The 23598-nt window shown below is 55.0% G+C and overlaps 1 protein-coding gene across 4 annotated transcripts in view; it reads left to right on the plus strand.

The window, feature by feature from the left end:
• Positions 1-23598, plus strand: part of TNPO3 (transportin 3) — a 48608-nt gene that overhangs the window by 21283 nt on the left and 3727 nt on the right. For all 4 annotated transcript variants that reach the window (XM_074828144.1, XM_074828145.1, XM_074828146.1 and 1 more), the window contains 14 exons: positions 3526-3669; positions 7558-7733; positions 11433-11571; positions 12885-13031; positions 14487-14594; positions 14888-14979; positions 16578-16717; positions 16800-16991; positions 18873-18964; positions 19607-19683; positions 19963-20023; positions 21112-21252; positions 22205-22321; positions 23133-23227. In XM_074828144.1, coding sequence (XP_074684245.1) covers positions 3526-3669; positions 7558-7733; positions 11433-11571; positions 12885-13031; positions 14487-14594; positions 14888-14979; positions 16578-16717; positions 16800-16991; positions 18873-18964; positions 19607-19683; positions 19963-20023; positions 21112-21252; positions 22205-22321; positions 23133-23227 — 1721 coding nt within the window. The remainder of the gene's footprint in view (positions 1-3525; positions 3670-7557; positions 7734-11432; positions 11572-12884; positions 13032-14486; positions 14595-14887; positions 14980-16577; positions 16718-16799; positions 16992-18872; positions 18965-19606; positions 19684-19962; positions 20024-21111; positions 21253-22204; positions 22322-23132; positions 23228-23598) is intronic.

The following is a 23598-nucleotide window of genomic DNA, read 5'->3' on the forward strand; positions in this document are numbered from 1 at the left end:
GAGTTGAGCCACACCCTCTGCTCGGTAGCATCCCAGGTCTTGCTTGAGAATCCCAGAATCCTTCAGGGTGGAAAAGCCCCTCGGGATCATCGAGTCCAACCCTCAGCCCCACTCTACAAAGTTCTCCCCTACCCCACATCCCCCAACATCTCATCCAAACGGCCCTTAAACACACCCAGGGATGGGGACTCCACCCCCTCCCCGGGCAGCCTATTCCACTCTCTCACCACTCTTGCTGGGAAACATTTTTCTCCTCATGTCCAGTCTGAACCTCCCCTGTTGCAGTTTAAAGCCGTTCCCTCTTGTTCTGTCACTAATTCCCTGGGAGAAGAGACCAGCACCAACCTCTCTACAACGTCCTTTCAGGGAGCTGTAGAGAGTGATGAGGTCTCCCCTCACCTTCTCCTCCTCACACTGAACAGTCCCAGCTCCTTCAATCTCTCCTCACAGGATTTATTCTCCAGGCCCTTCCCCAGCCTCGTTGCCCTCCTCTGCACTCGCTCCAGCCCCTCGAGATCTCTCTCAGATTGAGGTGCCCAGAGAGGTGTCAGAGAAGACTCTCTTCCCCCCCTAAGCCGAGTTTATCCCGGGAGAGGTCTGTGCCATGACCACCGCAGCCATTAGGGGAGCCCTGTTCCACTTTTTCCACGGGCTTAGTTGTCTTTGAGCGAGTCCTTACTCCTGAACCTCTCTTCACCTTCCTCGAATCCCTGCTCCGTGCCGTCCCTCCGAGCTGTCCCAGGCCTCAGCGCTCTTCCTGGGACGTCTCGGAGACGACTGGCTGTCACATTCTGTTGTGCTGATGAAGGATGCTAATTGAACTCAGAGTGAAAAGAGTAGGTGTATTTTACTGGGGATAACTAAATAACCTGACAGAGTAATACAGAAAACATGCAGTAAGAAAAGGCAGAATAGCGCACTTAAATAGGAAAATACAGGGTAATGCATCACATCATTACTACATGAGAGAGAGAACAGTGATTAAGGAAGATCCATCCCCACTTGCACCCGTTCCCATCACCCAGCCCCGCAGGCGCTGGGCAGCCCCGGTTACAGCGAGGATTTGTTGAGCCTTTCCCGGGGAGTGGGAGGTCCCACGCGGTGTGTCCACCCGTAGCTGAGGCAGCCAGAGTCGCTGTGAGCGGGTCCGGCCTTAATATACCAAAAATCAGCCACCCAGAATAACTGGCACCTTTGTTTTGAGCGGAAATATCTGGTTTCATTCTCCTGTTGGATTCCACCCAAAGCCTGGCCAGGGCTCGGGGGGGGAAACCAAGGGAGTTTCTAACAAGGCCAAACACTTGGGTTCTCAGCCTTGAACAAGGCTGAGCAAGGAGAGTTGGATACATTCTCTCAGTATTTCATCCTCACTACTGATTAAATTCTGTCTAAGCTGCATCTTTCACTGATGAGGTTACATACTTTGTTAATGACTACATGCTAAGTGAGCAGCTTCGGCTCGGGGCCTGTTGTGCAGGCCTCAATATTTCACAGAATCACAGAATCATTCAGGTTGGAAAAGACCCCTGGGATCATCGAGTCAATGCTTTAGCACTTTTTACAGCAGCATAAGTGGGTTGGTATAACTTAGTACAACACCCACTAGCACCATGGTTATCAGTTATAAAACATACAGGGGTCGTCTGTAGGCCAGCTCTGGCTTGGGCCTCTTGTCCAAGCCTCAGCACTTCACCTTCCCGGAGACGACGTCAGACACTGGTGTTGGATCACCGAGGCTCGACTTTCTCTTCAGATTTCCTCTGCCTCTGCCCGGAGCTTTGGTGGTAAATCCCAGCACGGGTATTTCAACCATCTGCCTGAAGAGCGATGTTAAATTTTTCTGTGTAGGATTGAGACGCTGAATGAATTCCCTTTTCTGGAGTTCCAAAAGGGGTTTTTAAAATGTTGGACGGGGATTGTGATGAAATACAACGTTCTGCCTTCAGGGTTGAAGTGTGAAGTGAGGATCTCAAGGAGCTCTTGTGCACGATTGCTTGGGAACTCTCTGCTAGGGAGAAGGGAGCCTGGGTCCCTCTCCAGGTCCTTTCTGTCCCCCCATCCTTCCTCTCCCTCAGCCTGGAGAGCTCAGGGCTTCCTTTGGTGTTAAGCTTTGCTCAAGGTTGCTGTTAGGTGCAGCAGAAGTGTTGGCCATCACTGGAAACGAAGGGTTGGCCACTGCCAGACCCACATCCTGCCTCTGACACTGCGATGGCATGTTCGGATGGTCCTCGGCTCGGCCTTTGGGGTGGGCCCGACCCTCAGGACCAGTCTTTGGCAGTGGTTGCTTTGTGGTGAGGAATATTAAATTGAGATTTGAGTGAGTTTAGGGATTTAGCACGTATGAAACTCAATTCGTGTCTGTGCTCCAGCAGCCTGAGACGGGATCCTGCCAAAAAACGATGGGCTGGGAATGAATGGAAACACTCAAACTGCTTTTCTCGCTTCTGTAAGAGCAGCTGAAGTTGAGTGAGAGGGTGTTCTAGCTCTGCCCCGACATCTCACCAAGTCCAGGGCTGCTTCACTCAGGGACAGGGATGCCGGAAGCATCTGCTGTCGGTATGTGCTTCGCGTGGGCTTTGAGAGGATGCTCAGAGTCCGCGTGCTCTTGAGTGGATGTTTGCAGAGCTGCCCCGTTCCTGATTACGAAACCAGTGTGGGGACGTGGCGCCCTGGGTAGATGCAGAAGTCCTCTCTCTGCCGGTGTGGGCGTCCTCAGGTGCCCAGAGTTTTGCCTCCACGTAGTTACAACACTGCTGCTCGATCACTGAAAGCTCTGTGTGCCTCTCATGGGGTCACTGCTGACTGTCCCAGCCCCCCGCCTCTTGCTAAGTGTTGTGGGGTGGTTCTTGATGCTGAATTTGTAGATGGCTTTCCCAAAGTTGGTTTTATTCTATTGTATTTTTTTTATTTCTACTTTATTTTATTGTTTTTAATCGAGGCCACCCCTCGATGAGTGGGTTCAGTTTTGGGCCCCTCCCTCCAAAAAGGCCCTTGAATGACTCGAGCGTGTCCAGAGAAGGGCAACGGAGCTGGTGCAGGGTCTGGAGCACAGGTGTGATGGGGAGCGGCTGAGGGAACTGGGGGGGTTTAGTGTGGAGAAGAGGGGGCTGAGGGGAGACCTCATGGCCCTCTGCAACTCCCTGAAAGGAGGGTGCAGAGAGGGGGGATGAGTCTCTTGAGCCAAGGAACCAGCGGCAGGCCAAGAGGGAATGGCCTCAAGCTGCGCCAGGGCAGGGTCAGACTGGCTCTTAGGAAGGATTTCTTTGCAGAAGGGGTTGTTGGGCGTTGGAATGGGCTGCCCAGGGCAGAGGGGGAGTCCCCATCCCTGGAGGGGTTGAAGAGTCGGGTTGACCCAGCGCTGAGGGATCTGGTGGAGTTGGGAACGGTCAGGGTGAGGTTCATGGTTGGACTGGAGGAGCTTCAAGGGCTTTTCCAACCGAGATGGTTCTGGGATTCTGTTATTTTGCTCGTGAAATCCCACCTTGGAGTTGGGCTCCTAAGCAGTTCTTCCTTGTCCTGCCGTAGATGACGTGCGTGGAGAAAGCGGGCAACGATGAGAAGATGCTCATCAAAATCTTCCGGTGCTTGGGGAGCTGGTTCAACCTGGGTGTCCTGGACAGCACCTTCATGGCAAACAGCAAGTTACTGTCCCTCCTCTTCGAGGTGCTGGTGAGTATTTCTCTTGGGAGATGAGGTGGTGGTGGGCCTTGGGTACCGGGATGGCGTCGCTTTGAAACCCGGGAGTCTCTTAGGAGCGCGGCTGCTTTTCCATGCAGGTGAGGAAGATGAGTCTCACCCTTCCTGGCGCACGGAGGAGCCGTCTGGTCTCCACCTTGTCCCTCTCCACTAGCAGGCAGGGCGGAGCGAGCTCTCTGCCCGCAGTAACCTGCCTGCGCTGCCTGAAGCCACCACCCTCCTCTTGTACTCCGCCTCGGAGGGCGGTCAGAGAGCAGCAGCGTGCCACTGCGAGTTCCCACGTGTCTTCCCCGCCTCCTCTTAGCCCCGGGAAGCTTTATAAACAGCACATAAATAACACTTAATACTGGCTGATCCCTCGAGGGGGAGAGCAGAAGCACACTGAGGGTTTCCTCTGCCCCTGTGCTTGGTCACAGAATCATCTGGGTTGGAAAAGCCCTTGAAGCTCCTCCAGTCCCACCATGAACCTCACACTGACCGTTCCCAACTCCACCAGATCCCTCAGCGCTGGGTCAACCCATTTACTGCCTGTTCATACAACAGCACAAATTCAAGTATAAATTCAGTGCAAAACACTAATTTACCAACTAGCCCCTAGCAGTGTTACACGTGGACGTGCGAACGAGGCTCACACAGCCCAGCAGTATCTACTCCTACTATCTACCCACCCATGCAACCCTTAAGATGAACGAACATCACAATTTTATCTGTTTGCTTTTGGCTGTCGCCAGTCTCGTACAGCTGTGAAGAATCTGCAAAGGCCACTTAGCAGCAATATTTGACAATTCTGCTTTATTTTGTCCAGCTTCCCTGTTAAAGAACACCAGATATTTGCAAGGTGATTTGTGAAAAAGTGACCGTGCCATTTCTCAAACTCCCATGCCCGCTCCAGACCTGCAAAAATTAATTCATCCTGTCAAAAAATACGTGTTGCGTTGAACTGCACCATAAAATCGTGTTTCTTCCCAAAACTCAGAAGCACGCTGCCCTGTGCTTAACCCTTCCCTGCTTTGGTTAACTTGCCCCAGTTTGCCCTTTCCTGACAGAGCCATGTGTCACCATTACCCGACTGAATTAGCAACAGCCCACAATAAATATTTAAAAGGAAAAAAAACTTCACAGTGCAATGAGGAGACTTCAGTTCAGGATTCGTGGTGCGGGGACAAGAGCGATGGGCGGAAAGCAGTGGTGGAATTTTCAGAAGCCAAAAAAAAAAAATCACGTGGCTGTTTGGCCGCTTGTGCGGAGCAGAGAGAATCCTTCAGGATTCTTCGTTCCTGACCCCAGGAGTCTGTGCTCAGAGGGAAGCCCCGTTCCCTTCTGAGGAGGCACAAAAGACTCCAGAACCTCCCGAGAGAGCTTTCCTGCGGCGCTGGATGGACAGACAGATGGACGGCCAGCACGGGGGGCAGAGGGGAGGGCGCTGCTCTCCGCAGCGCGGCGTCACGGCGTCGGGTCTGTGGGACTGCAACGAGCGATTCCTTCATCCCCAGGAACTCCCCGCTGCGCTCACCAGCAGACACTGCATCGAGAAAAAAAGCTCAAAGACTGTTTAATCTTCTATTTATATCAGTTCTCCTCATTCCTGCTGTACTAACCAACCGTTTTGCAGCCTATATTAAGCGGATTTCTTGCCTATCTCAAGCGGGAGCCGGGTCCCATTTCTCCTGAAACATTCAGAGCAGGATAAAATATTTAACACCCAAGAAATGACCATTTCTAGCCCTGATCGTGGGTTGCCGCTGCCGCCAGAGTAGGTGCTGGGTGTACTTTTGAGCGTGCTTGGGCTTTGAAAGAGAGAGAGTTTTGGTCTGGAATACGCTGTGCTTGGTCCTTGCTCCGACTCCAGTTGTTCTGGGGGGCTCTGAGCAAAATGTGCTCGGTGCATTGTTGAAGTCAGTTTGCTGTACCCCTGGGTTTAAGCGTTGGGTCGTTTTGCCTTTCAGAGTTGTCTGTTGAAGAAACTGCATGTGCTTGATACTAAACCCAGTGGGTTTTTGGTTTTGTTTTGTTTCCTTTCCAGAATGTTTTATTCTTTTTCTGACACTTTCACCTTGGAAAATTAACTACTGAAGGGGTTTTTTTTTGCCCTGTCTGAACGCGGGAGAGCTGAAGAGGCCGGTGGAACGGGGTGGGGTAGGAGAATGTCCTGCGTGGCTGCGCCGGGGAGGGCGAGGAACCGAACAGAGAGGAGGAATTCCTGGAGGACGGAGGTTTCTGCTGCGACACTGCCCAAACCCGTCACCCAGCGCCACAATTGTCTGTTCCTCCTCCCGTTGTTAAACAGGATCCCGCGTTTGCGTCCATCCCGTGGCACAGATTTAATTAATGACAAATGCAGACGACAGTTCCTGTTCAGGGGGAGAAGGAACAGACGATATTCAACACCCGGCTCCCCTGGGGGGGCTGCAGCAGGAACTCCTCTCCTCCAGACCGGGGCCATCGGCTCCGCAGCCTTTTTATTGCGTTCACACCACTTGTAACGGGGCGGTTTTGCCTTCCTCCCCTTCCACCTTCCTGCGGGACCGGGAATCGTTTTCCAGATGCGTTGAGACCTCGTGGGGAAGGACGCACAGAGGCTCCCTCGGAGTTACTGCTCCTTTGTTTCCTCTCCGCGCTTCGCTGCTCGCTCTCTCCTCCTCCTTAGTATGCCAGCCTCGTCTCCTGCCTTAATTACTCAGGGCTCCCTGGGAGCCATTAAACCGCCTGTTAAATCAGCCCCGCACAGTCGCTATAAACCTCTGCCAGGCGGGGCCTGAAATCCACTCGTTCACCCCCAGACTGTCGCAAGGATAAATATTTCACACCTGCTTGTGAGAAAACTCATCTCCATCCTCACCAAGGACTCGATGGTCCTCACGGGTCCCTTCCAGCTGGAGATGTTCTGTGACCCAGCCGGGGGAACGAGCAGCACAATGTTTTAGCTGAACCTGAGCCAGCAGTGTGCCCAGGTGGCCAAGAAGGCCAATGGTATCCTGGCTTGTATCAGCACTAGTGTGGCCAGCAGGGACAGGGAAGGGATCTCACCCCTGTGCTCGGCACTGGTGAGGCCGCCCCTTGATGAGTGGGTTCAGTTTTGGGCCCCTCACTCCAAAAAGGCCATTGAATGACTCGAGCGTGTCCAGAGAAGGGCAACGGAGCTGGTGCAGGGTCTGGAGCACAGGTGTGATGGGGAGCGGCTGAGGGAACTGGGGGGGTTTAGTGTGGAGAAGAGGAGGCTGAGGGGAGACCTCATGGCCCTCTGCAACTGCCTGAAAGGAGGGTGCAGAGAGGGGGGATGAGTCTCTTGAGCCAAGGAACCAGCGGCAGGCCAAGAGGGAATGGCCTCAAGCTGCGCCAGGGCAGGGTCAGACTGGCTCTTAGGAAGGATTTCTTTGCAGAAGGGGTTGTTGGGCGTTGGAATGGGCTGCCCAGGGCAGGGGGGGAGTCCCCATCCCTGGAGGGGTTGAAGAGTCGGGTTGACCCAGCGCTGAGGGATCTGGTGGAGTTGGGAACGGTCAGGGTGAGGTTCATGGTTGGACTGGAGGAGCTTCAAGGGCTTTTCCAACCCAGGTGATTCTGGGATTCTGTTTTATTTCCTTCTGAACCACTGTGGGTTTTGACTGGCATTTTTCCTCCTGTGTTCCCCTCTCCCAAGGAAGACTCCGGGGGGTCCCGCTGTGGAGGATCAGTTTTGACCTCAAGTGTTTGAGGGGGGTGAAGCAGCACCAGCTTTGCAGTGCTGGTAGGACTGAGTTGTTGGGGGCTGTGGCTACGCAGACGCTCTACAAAGTATTTCAGGGACACCAAAACCCCATTTTTTCCGTTACTGTCCCCTCTCACATACAGTGCCCCACCTCTTCTGCTTCTTGTTCCCTGCAGCAACAAGACAAGACGTCCTCAAACCTCCATGAAGCTGCTTCGGATTGCGTGTGCTCAGCCCTCTACGCCATCGAGAACGTGGAGACCAACCTTCCCTTGGCCCTGCAGCTTTTCCAGGGCGTCCTCACCCTTGAGAGTGCCTATCACATGGCCGTAGCGCGCGAGGACCTCGACAAGTAAGCGAGCTCACCGCCGTGGCTGTTATTTTGTGGGTTATTTTGGGAAGCTGCGGCATCTGCATGCAGCACACTGAAGTCCCTTATGCAAATAAGGATTTATTGAACAAAAACGAGCGAGCGAATGGGCTTCCTCACCCTTGGTGCACTGATTTGTGCCCTGGGTGTGTGCGCTCAGCTCCAGCTTTGGCAGACTTAGGCTTAATCTTCCTTGTGGCCGGCGAAGCGCGAGGGAAGTGTCCCATTACCAGCCTTAAAATAGAGTTTAGGAGCGACTTGTTGCTCTCACTGCTTCCTCTCTACAACCATCCCTACGTGGCTTGGCTCTTCCCGAGGTCTGGGTGTGCTAGCTGGCTCAACAGCCCCTTAGTCTTGACTTAAAAGAAGCTGTTGCCTTCATACCTTGCTCGAGCGCATTGGCCGCTACAAAACGTCGCTGCTCTGGTTGGAAACCCTCTGGTCGTTGATTTGAGGCTGGTTTGTGCCTCTTTTGCCAACATCTTCTTAACTCCAAGAGCTCCCCAGCTGGGCCTTATTCCCGGGTGTGTTTGTAGGGAGGAAGCAGCCAGCCTCGAGTCTGCATAAACCATCCCAAGATGGTTTTATTTCCCCTTGGAAATCTGAATTCAGCTGAATTCACGAGGGCCAGTGAGGTTCGTGCTGCTCCCAGGAGGGATCTCGCTCCCGCCCGTTGGCATCGTGGCACCCTTGGGTGCAGGCGACGCCTTGCTGGCCATCTCTCACCTTTCCGGTCGCCTCATGGTGTCGGTGTTTGGGTCGTCCCGTGACTGATGAGCCCGTCCACGAGTTGTCAGAAGTCGACAACTTTTCCTGCTCCAGTTCAGGTGGGTTTTGTTGTTCTTCAGCACAGATCTGGTGTCCCAGCTCTATCAGCGAACGCCGTTAGCGCCCGCTCTTCCTTTTTTATGTGGCTGTCACTGATGAACGTAGACAAGATCGGTTGTGAGGTTGATCTGGAACCTCCCCAGTGCCAAACTGGTATTTCCTCTTCAGCCCGGCCTGCTAGCCAGCTGCTAGCCACCCGCTAGCCAATCATTCATCCCTCCCCTGGCCTGTGTTCAGTCCGGTTTAACCAGCTTCCGCGTCACCCCGTGATCAACTCTGCTCCATTCCTCCTGTTTTGAAACGTTACTGATAAGAATTAGATGGGTCCGATCTATTTTTGGAGGGAAAAGGGCTAAATTTAATTTTCCAGCTTCTGTGTATTTGGACAATACACAGAAATATTTAGAAAACACACATGAAGAATGTCAGTGCTTGCTCACGCTACCGAGGGCAGATTAGTTGGGCCGCATTTGCTGTCCCTGTTGCCAAATACGAGCGTGTTTTGTGGCCGTGCACGGTGTTGCCATCGATGGGAACAGCCAGAGCAGTGGTGAAGCCGTAGGACTGATGTCCAGCGCCTGGTTTTTGGCTCGTGGGACGGCGATTAGCTGGTCCCTGCTCCTTCCAGCCTGGAGGCGAGCAGATCCTCGCGTCTAAACCGCCTGCGCCCTTCCCGCTCAGCCACAATCTTAAAAACTGAAGTGTCTTCGCAGAGTTCGAGCTGTGCCACAAACCTTTAATCATGCCAGCGTCCTCAGCGCACGGCGATTCCACCGGCTGTTTATTACAGCTGGGGGGGGAAAAAAAAAAAATCTCTGTGCTGTTTTTGTGACTGTCCTTGGCGAGGGCTGGCGCTGGTTTAGCTTCTGGCGATTCTCGCTTGATCTCTGCTCATCTCGCCTGGCAAAACCCCGCTGGCTGCTCTCCAGTCCTGCTCCCCGGCTGCCTGGAGGCGCTTGGCTCGCCGCTGAGGCTTTCCAGATGATTTGAGGGTCAGGAATCACCCCCCGTTTCAGCTCGGGGTGCAAAGCCCAGTTAACGTACGTGCCTTTGGCTTAAGGAAATTCCAAACCTCATTCCGCGAGCGAAATGAGTAGTTACTCCTCAGAGTGAGCCCTTCTGAAACCGAAAATTATAGTAGCATCTGTTCCTATTTATCCTCCCATTTAATAGAATTAGTCTTCAGTTGGAAGCCATGTCAATGTTTGTTATCACACCCTCTCTGCTCGGTAAGATTGTCTCTGTGGTAGCATCCCTTCGCTCTGGGACTTTCTGAAAAATGTGGAAGCTTTCGTCTGCAGGAATGAGGTGTAATTAAGACATTTTCTCTCCAGTCTGTCTCGGAGAAGGTGGGTTCCCCTCAGCGCTCCCAGGTAGCAGGTAAAGGCCCTGCTGGCGGCGCTGGTGACATCTCGCTGTGTTCAGTCTGCTGGTGGGGATATGCCGGTTGTCTAAAGGGATGTAAAAAAAAATGATAATAGTTCTCACGTGGGGGAGAATCTCACGCCTCTGTCTTTAAGTCAGGCTTTAGGGTGTCTTTGCAGCACATCTCTGGGTGCATGTTGCTTTAGGATTTCACAGAATCCCAGAATCATTCAGGTTGGAAAAGCCCCTCGGGATCACCGAGTCCAACCCTCAGCCCCACTCTACAAAGTTCTCCCCTACCCCACATCCCCCAACATCTCATCCAAACGGCCCTTAAACACACCCAGGGATGGGGACTCCACCCCCTCCCCGGGCAGCCTATTCCACTCTCTCACCACTCTTGCTGGGAAACATTTTTCTCCTCATGTCCAGTCTGAACCTCCCCTGTTGCAGTTTAAAGCCGTTCCCTCTTGTTCTGTCACTAATTCCCTGGGAGAAGAGACCAGCACCAACCTCTCTACAACGTCCTTTCAGGGAGCTGTAGAGAGTGATGAGGTCTCCCCTCACCTTCTCCTCCTCACACTGAACAGTCCCAGCTCCTTCAATCTCTCCTCACAGGATTTATTCTCCAGGCCCTTCCCCAGCCTCGTTGCCCTCCTCTGCACTCGCTCCAGCCCCTCGAGATCTCTCTCGTATTGAGGTGCCCAAAACTGGACACAACACTCCAGGTGTGGCCTCACCAGTGCAGAGCACAGGGGGACTATCACCTCCCTGCTTCTGCTGGTCACACCAGTGCTGATACAAGCCAGGATGCCGTTGGCTTTCTTGGCCCCCTGGGCACACTGCTGGCTCATGATTTCCTAAACCTCTCCAGAATGGGAATACTAAAACCAAAGCCCGGGACTAGTGGTTTATCTCAGACCATTCCCCCAACTCCCTCGTTTGAGGTCGTGTTACGGGAGCGTGCTCCATCACCCCGTGCTCTGGCTGCAGGACCTTCGCTCCTCCCCCTGGTTCTGCTGTCTTAAAGCAGAGCCAAGCTCCCTCTCAGCCGCTAAATGACACGTGTCTTAAGAGCAGCTGCAGCATTAGGCAGTGGGACATCCTGGGTTTATTTTTGGGGTCGCTCAGTAGATTTGTCTTCTGAAAGGTGGCACCTGCCGGGTGCTGATGAGACTCACACTGTTTCGTAACGGACGTCCTGTGCCTTCTCGCCCTGTGCTGTGGTTTTGGAGAAGTTTTCTCCGATGCTGTGGGTCAGAACGAAAATTTCATTAAGATTTGCTTATTGAAACTCAGTACTTTTACCTACTTCTGACCAAAGTTCCCCTATTTCACTGTTTCCCAGCTGCTGATGGAAAGTTGAAGCAGAAGTTGGTATTTTTTGAGCTGAGTCGACGCTCCGGGGCACGTTACCTGCACAACCCGAATCTCTCCTGTGCTGTGCGGATCTTTCTGACTTGTGCCCTCTTTTTTTTTCTTCACCAGGGTGCTCAATTATTGCCGTGTTTTCACCGAGCTGTGCGAGACGTTCCTAGATAAAATCGTTTGCACGCCGGGCCAAGGGCTGGGTGACCTGCGGACGCTGGAGCTGCTGCTGATATGTGCGGGTCACCCGCAGTACGAGGTGAGTGAGGGTTTACCCGCCCTTTTCTCCTCACCCCCATGGCCAAATCTCACTCGGCCAGAGTTGAGTCAGTGGAAAAACCTTTCTCTGATGCTGCCACGTGGTCAGGAGGCTTCAGTTCCTCCGAGCTGCTGGCTGCGAAACGCCCACTCTGCGTTCGTGAGGCAGAAACTTGGCTCCGCTTCCCTTTCCCAGCCTCCGGGATGTGTGGGACTGCAAGTACAGCTCTGAAAGCCTCCTTTATGTTCTTTCCAACTTAAGTCAAGCTTTGCGGGGATTGCAGTGCGACTTTGCCCTCTTAAGTCGGTGAAATGTTTTGCAGCAAAGCTCCCCGACCGTCCCGCCGTACAGAACACCGTATTTAAGAGTCAATCTCCTTTTATTCTGCCAAAGCTGTTAATTAAATCCCGGTAGCTGGCCCCTGGCTGACTTAGTCCGAGTTCAATTCCTTCACAGAGGGGTCATCCCGCTAAATCAGCCGCGGGGAGCGGGCAGGTGCCAGCTGGGATTTGCTGGGGTGCGCTCCCCCTCCCTCTTCGAGGTCCCACTGGGGGAGGGCTGCGGCCGCCGAAGTGCTGGATGGGAGGATGGGAAATCCAGGACTGGGATTTCCAGAGGCTTTTCAGCGCCCCGGAGGTAGGTCAGACCTAAGCGGGCGGGCGAGGTAGCTCAGAAACGATGGCCACTGCGATGCGACCCGCGGGGACTCGCTTGCCACGGAAATGGTGGAGCAGTTTGTGCTTCACCGGGTCTCTGCGGCGCTTGCCTGGGCCTCGGTGCCTCTTTTAGTCCCCTCTCCAGGTCTTTTAAGCTCAGTCCCCTTTGGGCATGATCTTGTGCCAGCGATGCTTAGGACGACTTGAAGCTCTGCAGCTGCTCCTAAAATAATCCGCACTCTTTTTTTTTTTTTTATAACCGGAGCGACGTCCCCTTCCAGCCTGAGCTGTTTTCTTGAGATGTTTGTTTCTGTCGGGGGTCAGGGAGATAAAAACTTATCGCTGGCAGCTGTGAGTGATGCAAAACGAAGCCTCGCTTTGAAGCGAGAGACGGTTCTTAACGCTTCGGTGTTAATTTTGCCGGGAAAAATGCTTTTAGTCCTGAGGGCTGGTGAGAGGTTTTGAGATTCAGGCAGCGGGTTTCAAATCCTTTATTAAGTGACGAGCAGCAGAGGAGATGGGTGAAGCTGGGGGCGTGATGAAGCCGCGCTGCTGTGAAGCTGGGGTACCCCACCACGCTGCCAGCACCCCCCGAGATTTCTCCACTGGGAGCGGAGGGGAAAAAAAAAAAAAGCTGAATTTTTCTTTCTTAAACAGGTGGTAGAAATTTCATTTAACTTCTGGTACAGACTGGGGGAGCACCTGTACAAGACAGACGACGCGGTCATCCACAGCATCTTCAAAGCCTACATACAGCGCCTTCTCCACGCTCTGGCCCGGCACTGCCAGCTCGATTCCGACCACGTAAGGCTGCGTTTGCTTCCTGGGGAGTGTTTTGTTGATTAAGGATGCTAATTAAACTCGGACACCAGAGTGAAAAGAGTAGGTGTGTTTTACTGGGGATAACTAAATGATGTAACAGAGCAATACAGAAAACATGCAGTAAGAAAAGGCAGAATAGTGCACTTAAACAAATAGGAAAATACAGGGTAATGCATCACATCATTACTACATGAGAGAGAGAACAGTGATTAAGGAAGACCCATCCCCACTTGCACCCGTTCCCATCACCCAGCCCCGCAGGCGCTGGGCAGCCCCGGTTACAGCGAGGATTTGTTGAGCCTTTCCCGGGGAGTGGGAGGTCCCACGCGGTGTGTCCACCCGTAGCTGAGGCAGCCAGAGTCGCTGTGAGTGGGTCCGGCCTTAATATACCAAAAATCAGCCACCCAGAATAACTGGCACCTTTGTTTTGAGCAGAAAATATCTGGCTTGACTCTCGCATTAGATTCCCCCAGAGCCTGGCCAGGGCGCGAGGGAGAAGCCAAGGGAGTTTCCCCGCTTATCTAACTAATTTCTGAGCAAGGTCACCCATCAGGTCACAAGGCCGGACACCTGGCTCCACAGCCCCGTTATCTTGCCCACACACACAAAGAAACCTGAAGATATGTTGAGGATAGACATGGTTTGTGATGTTTAAGCTACACCCTCCGTTAATGAGCGTATGTATTCCACTAATGACTAACACTGAGCAGCTTCAGCTTGGGGCCTGTTGCTCAGGGTTCAATACTTCCACTTTTTACATCAGAATAGGTGGTTTGTTATAACTGAGTACAATACCTGTTAGCACAGCGTTATCAGTTATAAAATATACAGGATTTATCTCTAGGTCAGCTCTGGTTTGGGCTGGTAGTCCAAGCCTTAGCAGGGTGGGACGTCTCTGTTCTGGAGCTGGTGGCTCCCCGTAGCTGCGGGGCTCTGCGAGTCGTTGCAGAGAGAGGATGGGGAGTGATTAAAATCGCTGTATTAAACACCTTTTATTAAGCCAGCTCTTCTAACAGAGCTTTGTGGTGTCTGGCTGCTGTGGGCTGACCCTCTCCCAGCTCCCCCCCAGGTTCTGAGCGCTGCGGAGGGACACGTCGTCCCCTGCTCAGGGGCCTTTGTCTTGGAATACAGCTCGTGCAGCTCGCTAGCGCAGTGCTGGCGTCTCCCTCCTCAAAACCTGGGGCACTTCATCCTTCTTCCTTCCCTTCCTCGGCTCCTCATCCCCTTGATTTCCACCCCCTCAGAGCAGGAACACACAGCATGTTTTCTTTGTGCAGGATTCTCCTTCAAGCAGCTTGATCTGGGGAGAGGAGGGCAGGAACGGTGGATCTCGTCTCTAAAGTGGAATTGCTTGGTTTTTCTTAGCTGGGGGCGGGTGGGGAAACCTGGATTTCACTGAGCTGCTCTCACCCTTTTTCTCTCCCTCGTCTCTCTTAGGAGGGTGTCCCAGAGGAAACGGATGATTTTGGGGAATTCCGGATGCGGGTTTCAGACCTGGTGAAAGACCTGATCTTCCTGGTGGGCTCGGTGGAATGTTTTGCTCAGGTGGGTTTGCGGGAGGTAGCCAAAGCCCTGGTGGCCTTTCAGGGTGGGGAGGAGGCCACACGCGGTGTCTCCTCCTGCGCAGGGAAGCACCCGTGGCTTGAAGTAGGTCTCACGTCACAGGGAAACGATTCTCTGGTCCCCAAAGCCAGCAGGGTGGTCTGTGGAACGCCAGGGTTCCTGCAGGCCCGCGGCGGGTGGGAGGAGGTGAGGAGCGGGCGGGCCAGCTCGCGGGGTGGGATTCACCCCCCAGCTCTGCTCGTAGCTTCTTTTGTGACTGATTCTCTTCCTCGCAGCTCTACGCGACTCTGAAGGACGGGAATCCACCCTGGGAGGTGACGGAAGCCGTCCTCTTCATCATGGCCTCCATAGCGAAGAGCGTCGACCAGTGAGTGTTGACCATCCTGCTCGTGTCCGTGAGGGCCACGCGGTCAGGCCTGGCCTCCGAGCGAGTTTTGCAGAGATACCACCAATATCCCAAAGATACTCCTAGGAAGGTCCTTTCCCAGGCAGAAACTTCTAAAACCCACGCTTTATTTCAGATAATCCTTAGCCTACGTGGTCTGTCCCGCAGCAGAGCAGTACCCCTGGCTGAGGGGGCAGTTCTTCAGCCCCAGGCATGAGCTCTCCAATTCCTGCTCACAAATACGGGTCCAGGACGGAGCAGGGGCCGCGTGAAGCAGTTGGACCTTCTCAGATCTCTTCTGCCTCCCTGGGGGCTTTCACAGACTCGTGGAATGACAGGATGGTTTGGGTTGGAAGGGACCTTAAAGCCCATCTAGTTCCAACCCCCCTGTCACGGGCAGGGGCACCTTCCACTTTAGATTTCAAGTGTTTTGGAAAAATGAAACATTCATTTTAATTTTTAAAGAAAAAAACCAAATGAAAACCAATTTAAACAAAAAAACCAATTTAAAATGTGTGGCAGATGTTTCAGGAAAGGAGGAGTATTAAATCGATCACCCGAGTTCTTTGAAGAGCTCCTTCCTTAACAGGAGTCCCCCAATTCAAGGGTTTCATAGAATCACAGGATGGTTTGGGTTGGGAGGGACCTTAAAGATGACCTAGTTCCACCCCCCTGCCCCGGGCAGGGACACCTTCCACTAGCCCAGGTTGCCCAAAGCCCCATCCAACCTGGCCTTGAACCCTTCCAGGGAGGGGGCAGCCACAGCTTCTCTGGGCAACCTGTGCCAGGGCCTCACCACCCTCACAGGGAAAAATTTCTTCCTTTGATCTAACCTAAATCTCCCCTCTTTCAGTTTAAAACCGTTCCCCCTTGTCCTATCCCTACACCCCCTGATGACGAGTCCCTCCCCCCTTTCCTGTAGCCCCTTTCAGTCCTGGGAGGCCGCTCTAAGGTCTCCCCGGAGCCTTCTCTTCGCCAGCTGAACCCCCCAACTCTCTCAGCCTGTCCTCACAGGGGGGTGCTCCAGCCCCCCGAGCATCTTCGTGGCCTCCTCTGGTCCCGCTCGAGCAGGTCCATGTCCTTCTGCTGTTGGTGCCCCCAGAGCTGGACCCAGCACTGCAGGGGGGTCTCATGAGAGTGGAGCAGAGGGGGAGAATCCCCCCCCTCGCCCTGCTGCCCACACTGCTCTGGGTGCAGCCCAGCACACGGGTGGCTTTCTGGGCTGCCAGCGCACGTTGCTGGCTCACAGGCAGTTTTCCACCCCCCAAGTCCTCCTCCTTGTGGCTGCTCTCCATCCCCTCCTCGCCCAGCCTGGCTTTGTGCTTGGGATTGCCCTGACCCATGGGCAGGACCTTGCCCTTGGCCTTGTTGAACTCCATGAGGTTTGCACATCCCACCTCTCCAGCCTGTCCAGGTCTGGATGGATCCTTCCCTCCAGCGTGTCACCACAGCTCGTGTCATTGGTGAACTCACTGAGGGTGCCCTCAATCCATCGAATCCAGTTCAATAAAACCAGCTACTCCGTGGAAACAGTCCAGGAGCTGCCTTGGGGCTAAACCAGCTGCTTTTTTTCCCCTCAGGGAGAATAACCCGACGCTGGTGGAGGTGCTGGAGGGGGTGGTTCGCCTCCCTGAGACGGTGCACACCGCCGTCCGCTACACCAGCATCGAGCTGGTGGGGGAGATGAGCGAGGTGGTGGACAGAAACCCGCAGTTCCTGGGTGAGCCTCTCCTCTCCCTGCTGCCCTGCGGCCAACCTGCTCCCCGGGAACCCCCTTTTCACCCCGTTTTTCTCCTCCGCAGATCCCGTGCTGGGTTACCTGATGAAAGGGCTGTGTGACAGGCGGTTGGCTTCGGCGGCGGCCAAAGCCATCCACAATATCTGCTCGGTGTGTCGCGACCACATGGCTCAGCACTTTAATGGGCTGCTGGAGATAGCCCGTTCCCTCGACTCCTTCACGCTCTCTCCAGAGGCTGCTGTGGGGCTCCTGAAAGGTGCGTGTGGACAAACATTCCCTGTTTTGTCAGCGGGTCGCTCACCACGGGTGCCACAACCCTGTTTTCACACCTTTTTTTTCCTTAGGTGAGAGCGTCTTGTGTTCACCCTGAGGCGCTCCATGCGTCCACATTTAGTCTCCTCAAGAGCTTGCGTGGGGTGGGAGGTAGAACAAGATCCTTTCTGGGTTTTTAACTTATTTCCATCCCTGCTCTGAGCTTGAAATTCAGGAAAAAAACATTTGCTGTGCTCACAGCCAGGCTAGCCGTGAGTTACTGCTATATCCAGGCACTTGGAAATTGGCCGCTGTACGCGCAGGGTGGAAAATTGCAAGTATTTGTCGTTTTAGAGACAGTTTGGGCACAGGAATGTAGTTTTTCAGCTCCCCTGAAAACCACGTTTTTCAACTAGGTGGGTGTGCTGGCCATCAGAGTGTTCGCTTCTCACCAGGCCTTTGGGCATCATCTGCCTCTTCAACCACGGCTGGTGTCGTGGCCGTGCAGGACTCGTGTCCAGGCTGCAAAGGTTCCTGACGGACTCGGGTGTTTCTGAAACCTTTAAAAGTGGGGCAGCTCCCGAGCTTGTGCAAAGGGAGCCCTATTGCGGCTCCACGGTGCATTTGACACAGTTCCCCACAGAATTCTCATAGAAAAACTGGCTGCTCGTGGCCTGGATGAGCGAAGGGTCTGCTGGGTCAAGCACTGGCTGATGGACGGTCCCAGAGTGGTGGTCAGTGGGGTTAAATCCAGCTGGTGGCCGGTCACAGGTGGTGTTCCTCAGGGCTCGGGGCTGGGACCATTTCTGTTCAACATCTTTATTGTCTTGATAAGGACATAGGGTGTATCATCAGTCAGTGCGCGGGTGACACCAAGTGAAGCGGGAGTGTCGATCTGCACGAGGACAGGGAGGCTCTACAGAGAGACCTGGATAGGTTGGATCGGTGGCCAACGTCAACGGGATGAGCTTCAACAAGGGCGAGTGCCAGGTCCTGCACTTGGGCCACAACAACCCCCTGCATGGCTACAGGCTTGGGGAGGAGTGGCTGGAGAGCTGCCAGTCAGAGAGGGACCTGGGGGGATTGATTGATAATGAGCCAGCAGTGTGCCCAGGTGGCCAATGAGGCCAATGGCATCCTGGCTTGTATCAGCACTAGCGTGGCCAGCAGGGACAGGGAAGGGATCCTACCCCTGTGCTCGGCACTGGTGAGGCCGCCCCTCGATGAGTGGGTTCAGGTTTGGGCCCCTCACTCCAAAAAGGCCCTTGAATATTTGACTCGAGCGTGTCCAGAGAAGGGCAACGGAGCTGGTGCAGGGTCTGGAGCACAGGTGTGATGGGGAGCGGCTGAGGGAACTGGGAGGGTTTAGTGTGGAGAAGAGGAGGCTGAGGGGAGACCTCATGGCCCTCTGCAACTGCCTGAAAGGAGGGTGCAGAGAGGGGGTATGAGTCTCTTGAGCCAAGGAACCAGCGGCAGGCCAAGAGGGAATGGCCTCAAGCTGCGCCAGGGCAGGGTCAGACTGGCTCTTAGGAAGGATTTCTTTGCAGAAGGGGTTGTTGGGCGTTGGAATGGGCTGCCCAGGGCAGGGGGGGAGTCCCCATCCCTGGAGGGGTTGAAGAGTCGGGTTGACCCAGCGCTGAGGGATCTGGTGGAGTTGGGAACGGTCAGGGTGAGGTTCATGGTTGGACTGGAGGAGCTTCAAGGGCTTTTCCCACCGAGATCATTCTGGGATTCTGTGAACCTCTTCTAGTCTCGGGAAGCAGTCCTTGCCTTCTCCCTGTCTGTGCAGGGCTGCAGGCAGGGCCTGTCCGAGGACCTGTCTGGTGTTGCGACTGCGCTCCAGCGCTGCCTTCCTGCTCCTGAGTGCGTCTCCTCTTGCTTTCAGGGACAGCCTTGGTCCTCGCCAGGCTCCCCTTGGAGAAGATAGCAGAATGCCTCAGCGAACTCTGCGCCGTGCAAGTGATGGCGCTGAAAAAGGTACGTCCTGCTCGGAGCCACCTTCACCTGCCCCTTGACCAACACCCCTTTGGTGGGGACAGAGCAGAGGCCGTCGAGCTGCCACGGCTCCGTCTTTGCGCGGTGCCTTGATCTGCCGCGGGAATTGTGTGTCCTCAAAAGCTGGAGGAGTCCAGCACCGAGACCAGACTCATCCCAAAGTCTCTCCTGGCTGAGAAATACATCACTGCTAATAAAACAGGGGAAAAAACAGTCCCTAGAAACCAGTTTATGTAGCAGGAGCCACCTGAACCCCCCCTCAAACACCTTCACCCCGTGTCTCTGGGGTGGAGAACATGGGAAGTCGCCTTCCCTGTGGGACACGGGGCCCCAAAACGTCACGTTCCGGTGGCCTTAGTGACCTTTCTGTGCTGCTCCAGGGTAAGGGAGAGCAGAAATCTCAATGGGGGTGGCAGGAAGAGGGAGGGACCCCTCAATAAAGGGATGTGCACGGCTTCTGGTCTTCTGGGGACAACCAGGAGCTGCCAGGGTGGGAGGAGATGTCTGCTCTGCTTTGGCCCGATGGGGACACCAAGGGGCTGCTGGTGGGGTCTGGCATCCAGGCTTTGGTCTTTCTCAGGCACCTCTGGTCCTGAAATCCCATTGTTTTCCCTTGTTTTTTAGCTGCTCTCTCAGGAGCCAAGCAACGGCCTCTCCTCAGACCCTACTGTGCCCCTGGATCGACTCGCTGTCATATTCAGGTGAGGGTGGGGGGCTGGCACAGCCCGGGCAGGGCCGTTGCGAGCGTGTGGGTCAAAGCTGCTCACCCAGAGGCCTAAAACCAAATCCGTGACGGCTCGTTGTCCCCCCTGGCCCTGGGAGGAACGAGCTGGAAGCTGCTTCTTCCCCAAGTTCAAGGCTCCCCAACCCCTCTTAAGCCAAGGTTCAGCTCCTCGTCCTGCAGCCTCCAACCCCTTGGCTTTAAACAAAAACCTGATGGTGTAGAAAACCCACCATTAACCCTCCGCTGCTTTTCACAGACACACCAACCCCATTGTAGAAAATGGACAGATCCATCCGTGCCAAAAAGTCATTCAGGAAGTAAGTGGGTCCCGGTTTGGGGAAGGAATTTCTGGATTTGGAGGAGGGGGGATTGATGGGTTGGGGTGCAATCCCCGGCTGCCGGGCGGGTGCAGTGTCGGGGAGAAGCACCTTCCCCCCTGTCAGCAGGGATGGGTGATGGGGTGGGATTCGGCTCTTCAAACCCCTGGAAAGGGGGAACCTGGCTCTGGAAACATCCTCAGCGCTTTTATTTCCCTGCCCTTGTGACGTTGGCAGCCTATTAAGCCAATCTGAGCTCTTTGCTCCTACGTAAAGCTAATTTACACATCCCGTAACGTGGGTGCCTCTTGTTTTCAGGACCCCAGTGGCGTTTGCCTGACAGCAGCGGGGATTTGGGTCTATTTTTGGGTAGGAGGGAGGTACCGTGGTTCAGCTTCACCCTTCTCTCAGCCAGTCAGAGAGGGACGTGGGGGGGGTGATTGATAATGAGCCAGCAGTGTGCCCAGGTGGCCAAGAAGGCCAATGGCATCCTGGGTTGTGTCAGCACTAGCGTGGCCAGCAGGGACAGGGAAGGGATCTGACCCCTGTGCTCGGCACTGGTGAGGCCGCCCCTCGATGAGTGGGTTCAGTTTTGGGCCCCTCACTCCAAAAAGGCCATTGAATGACTCGAGCGTGTCCAGAGAAGGGCAACGGAGCTGGTGCAGGGTCTGGAGCACAGGTGTGATGGGGAGCGGCTGAGGGAACTGGGGGGGTTTAGTGTGGAGAAGAGGAGGCTGAGGGGAGACCTCATGGCCCTCTGCAACTGCCTGAAAGGAGGGTGCAGAGAGGGGGGATGAGTCTCTTGAGCCAAGGAACCAGCGGCAGGCCAAGAGGGAATGGCCTCAAGCTGCGCCAGGGCAGGGTCAGACTGGCTCTTAGGAAGGATTTCTTTGCAGAAGGGGTTGTTGGGCGTTGGAATGGGCTGCCCAGGGCAGGGGGGGAGTCCCCATCCCTGGAGGGGTTGAAGAGTCGGGTTGACCCAGCGCTGAGGGATCTGGTGGAGTTGGGAACGGTCAGGGTGAGGTTCATGGTTGGGCTGGAGGAGCTTCAAGGGCTTTTCCAACCCAGATGGTTCTGTGTGCTCTCAGATCTGGCCCGTGCTGTCGGAGACCCTGAACAAACACAGTGCCGATAACCGCATCGTGGAGCGGTGCTGCCGGTGCCTGCGCTTCGCCGTCCGCTGTGTGGGCAAAGGCTCCGCCGCGCTGCTGCAGCCGCTCGTCACCCAGGTACGGCGCCCGCCGCCCGCAAAGCCCCCGCTCGAGGTTGTGTTTGGGGGGCAGGGGGAAGGATGTTGCAATCCTGTGATCAGAAAACACTCCGCGGCTCAGGGGGTTCCTGCAGTTGTAGCTGTGGTTTGAGAGGGCTGTGGGAAGCTCCATGTGGCGCGACTCTCGTAGGGCTGACAGCCTGATGTTCGATGCCCCCTGCTCTGCCCTGTGCTTGTGCTGGGCTGAGGAGGGGTTAAAAACGAGGGAGAGCACCAAGATGGTCCTGAGTGCAAGACCAGACCTGAGCGAGTACTTCAAGGGGTCCCCTGCCCACTGTGGGGCTGGGGGAAGGGCTGGGATGAGGATTATCGGGGGGGCTGGAGCACCCCCCTGTGAGGACAGGCTGAGAGAGTTGGGGGGTTCAGCTGGCGAAGAGAAGGCTCCGGGGAGACCTTAGAGCGGCCTCCCAGGACTGAAAGGGGCTACAGGAAAGGGGGGAGGGACTCTTGATCAGGGGGGAGGGATAGGACGAGGGGGAACGGGTTTAAACTGACAGAGGGGAGATTTAGATGAGATCTAAGGGAGAAATTGTTCCCTGTGAGGGTGGTGAGGCCCTGGCACAGGTTGCCCAGAGAAGCTGTGGCTGCCCCCTCCCTGGAAGGGTTCAAGGCCAGGTTGGATGGGGCTTTGGGCAACCTGGGCTAGTGGAAGGTGTCCCTGCCCAGGGCAGGGGGGTTGGACTGGACAATCTTTAAGGTCCCTCCCAACCCAAACCATCCTGTGACTCTACGAAGCTCATGGATTTGGGGAGTGTCAGGAAGCCCCTGGGGTGTAGCTGGTTTGGGGGCTCCACAGTGGGTCCAAGCTCTTCAGGAAGGCCCACGGCCACCGGGTTCTCTGTGCTGGTGCCCACGGCGTTGGCGGGGAGGGGGCGGCCTTGGCGCTGCCCCCGGTGCGTGTCTCCCCGCAGATGGTGAACGTCTACCGGGCGCACCAGCACTCCTGTTTCCTCTACCTGGGCAGCATCTTGGTGGACGAGTACGGCATGGAGGAGGGGTGCCGGCAGGGGCTCCTCGACATGCTGCAGGTGGGTGCCGAGCCCCGGCGGGGCACCTTCCCCCCTCACTAATTTAGAATCGTTTTGATTGGAAAAGACCTTGAAGATCATCGAGTCCAGGCATTCACCCAGCACCAACCCGCATCCCAAGCGGTTGTCTACACGTCTTCTAAATACCCGCAGGGATGGTGACTCCACCTCTTCCCGCCTCTTCCAGCGCTTGACAACCCTTTTGGGGAAGAAATTTTTCCCAATATCCAACTTAAACCGCCCCTGGCGCAGCTTGAGGCCATTCCCTCTTGGCCTGCCGCTGGTTCCTTGGCTCAAGAGACTCATCCCCCCTCTCTGCACCCTCCTTTCAGGCAGTTGCAGAGGGCCAGGAGGTCTCCCCTCAGCCTCCTCTTCTCCAGACTGAACCCCCCCAGTTCCCCCAGTCATACAACTGGTTCTCCAGACCCTTCACCACCTTCGTTTCTGCACTTCTCTACATGTGCCAGCGCGGTACCGGCCGCTCTGCGCTGGGGGTCGGGCCGCCCGCTCCGAGCAGAGCCGTTTCCCCCCAACTCAGGCTGCTCCCAGCCCCTCTTTGCTCTCCCATAAATTGGCGGTTGGGTGACCAGAACCAAGGTGGGGGGAGAAGGTTTTGGTTTTTTTTTTTTTGGTTAAAGCAGAACTGGTGAGCAGCTTCTTTCAGGAGCTGCCTCGGGGCACGTACCCCACGGGGAGGAGCGACCCAAACCTGAGGCACCACGGCCTGACCCGCTCCGGTGCGATCCCTGCAGCGAGCAGGGCCGTAATCACCGCTAATTACTAACGAATTTCCCCACAACCTTTCTCCCAGGCGCTATGCATACCCACCTTCCAACTCCTAGAGCAGCCCAACGGCCTTCAAAACCACCCCGACACCGTGGACGACCTCTTCCGACTAGCAGCCAGGTACCCACGCGCTCTCCTGCCGCGCGGGGACACCCCAACCCCTGCGGGGCGGGGTCCCTGTGTCACCAAAACAGGATAAAAGAACTTATCGACACTAATTTGATGTAGATAAGCAGACACACTCGTTTATGACCGGCCGGGTGCGGAGGGGAGTTGTCTCCCCAACAACCTGACTCGTGTAGCACGCTGATTATCTAGGATACATTAATAAATGTTAATTAAACTCTCCTACACAAACTGCCAGTTCCTGTAACTCATTTTCATATTCCAACCTCCTTCTGGTCACACACACTTGAGTCCTGAAATGAGCCAGGGGGCTGCTTTTGCGACCGCCACAGACTACTGACCTTGGTTTATAGCTTTAATGAAGA

Source organism: Strix aluco, chromosome 5 (assembly GCF_031877795.1).
Source record: "Strix aluco isolate bStrAlu1 chromosome 5, bStrAlu1.hap1, whole genome shotgun sequence".
Lineage (NCBI taxonomy): Eukaryota > Metazoa > Chordata > Aves > Strigiformes > Strigidae > Strix > Strix aluco.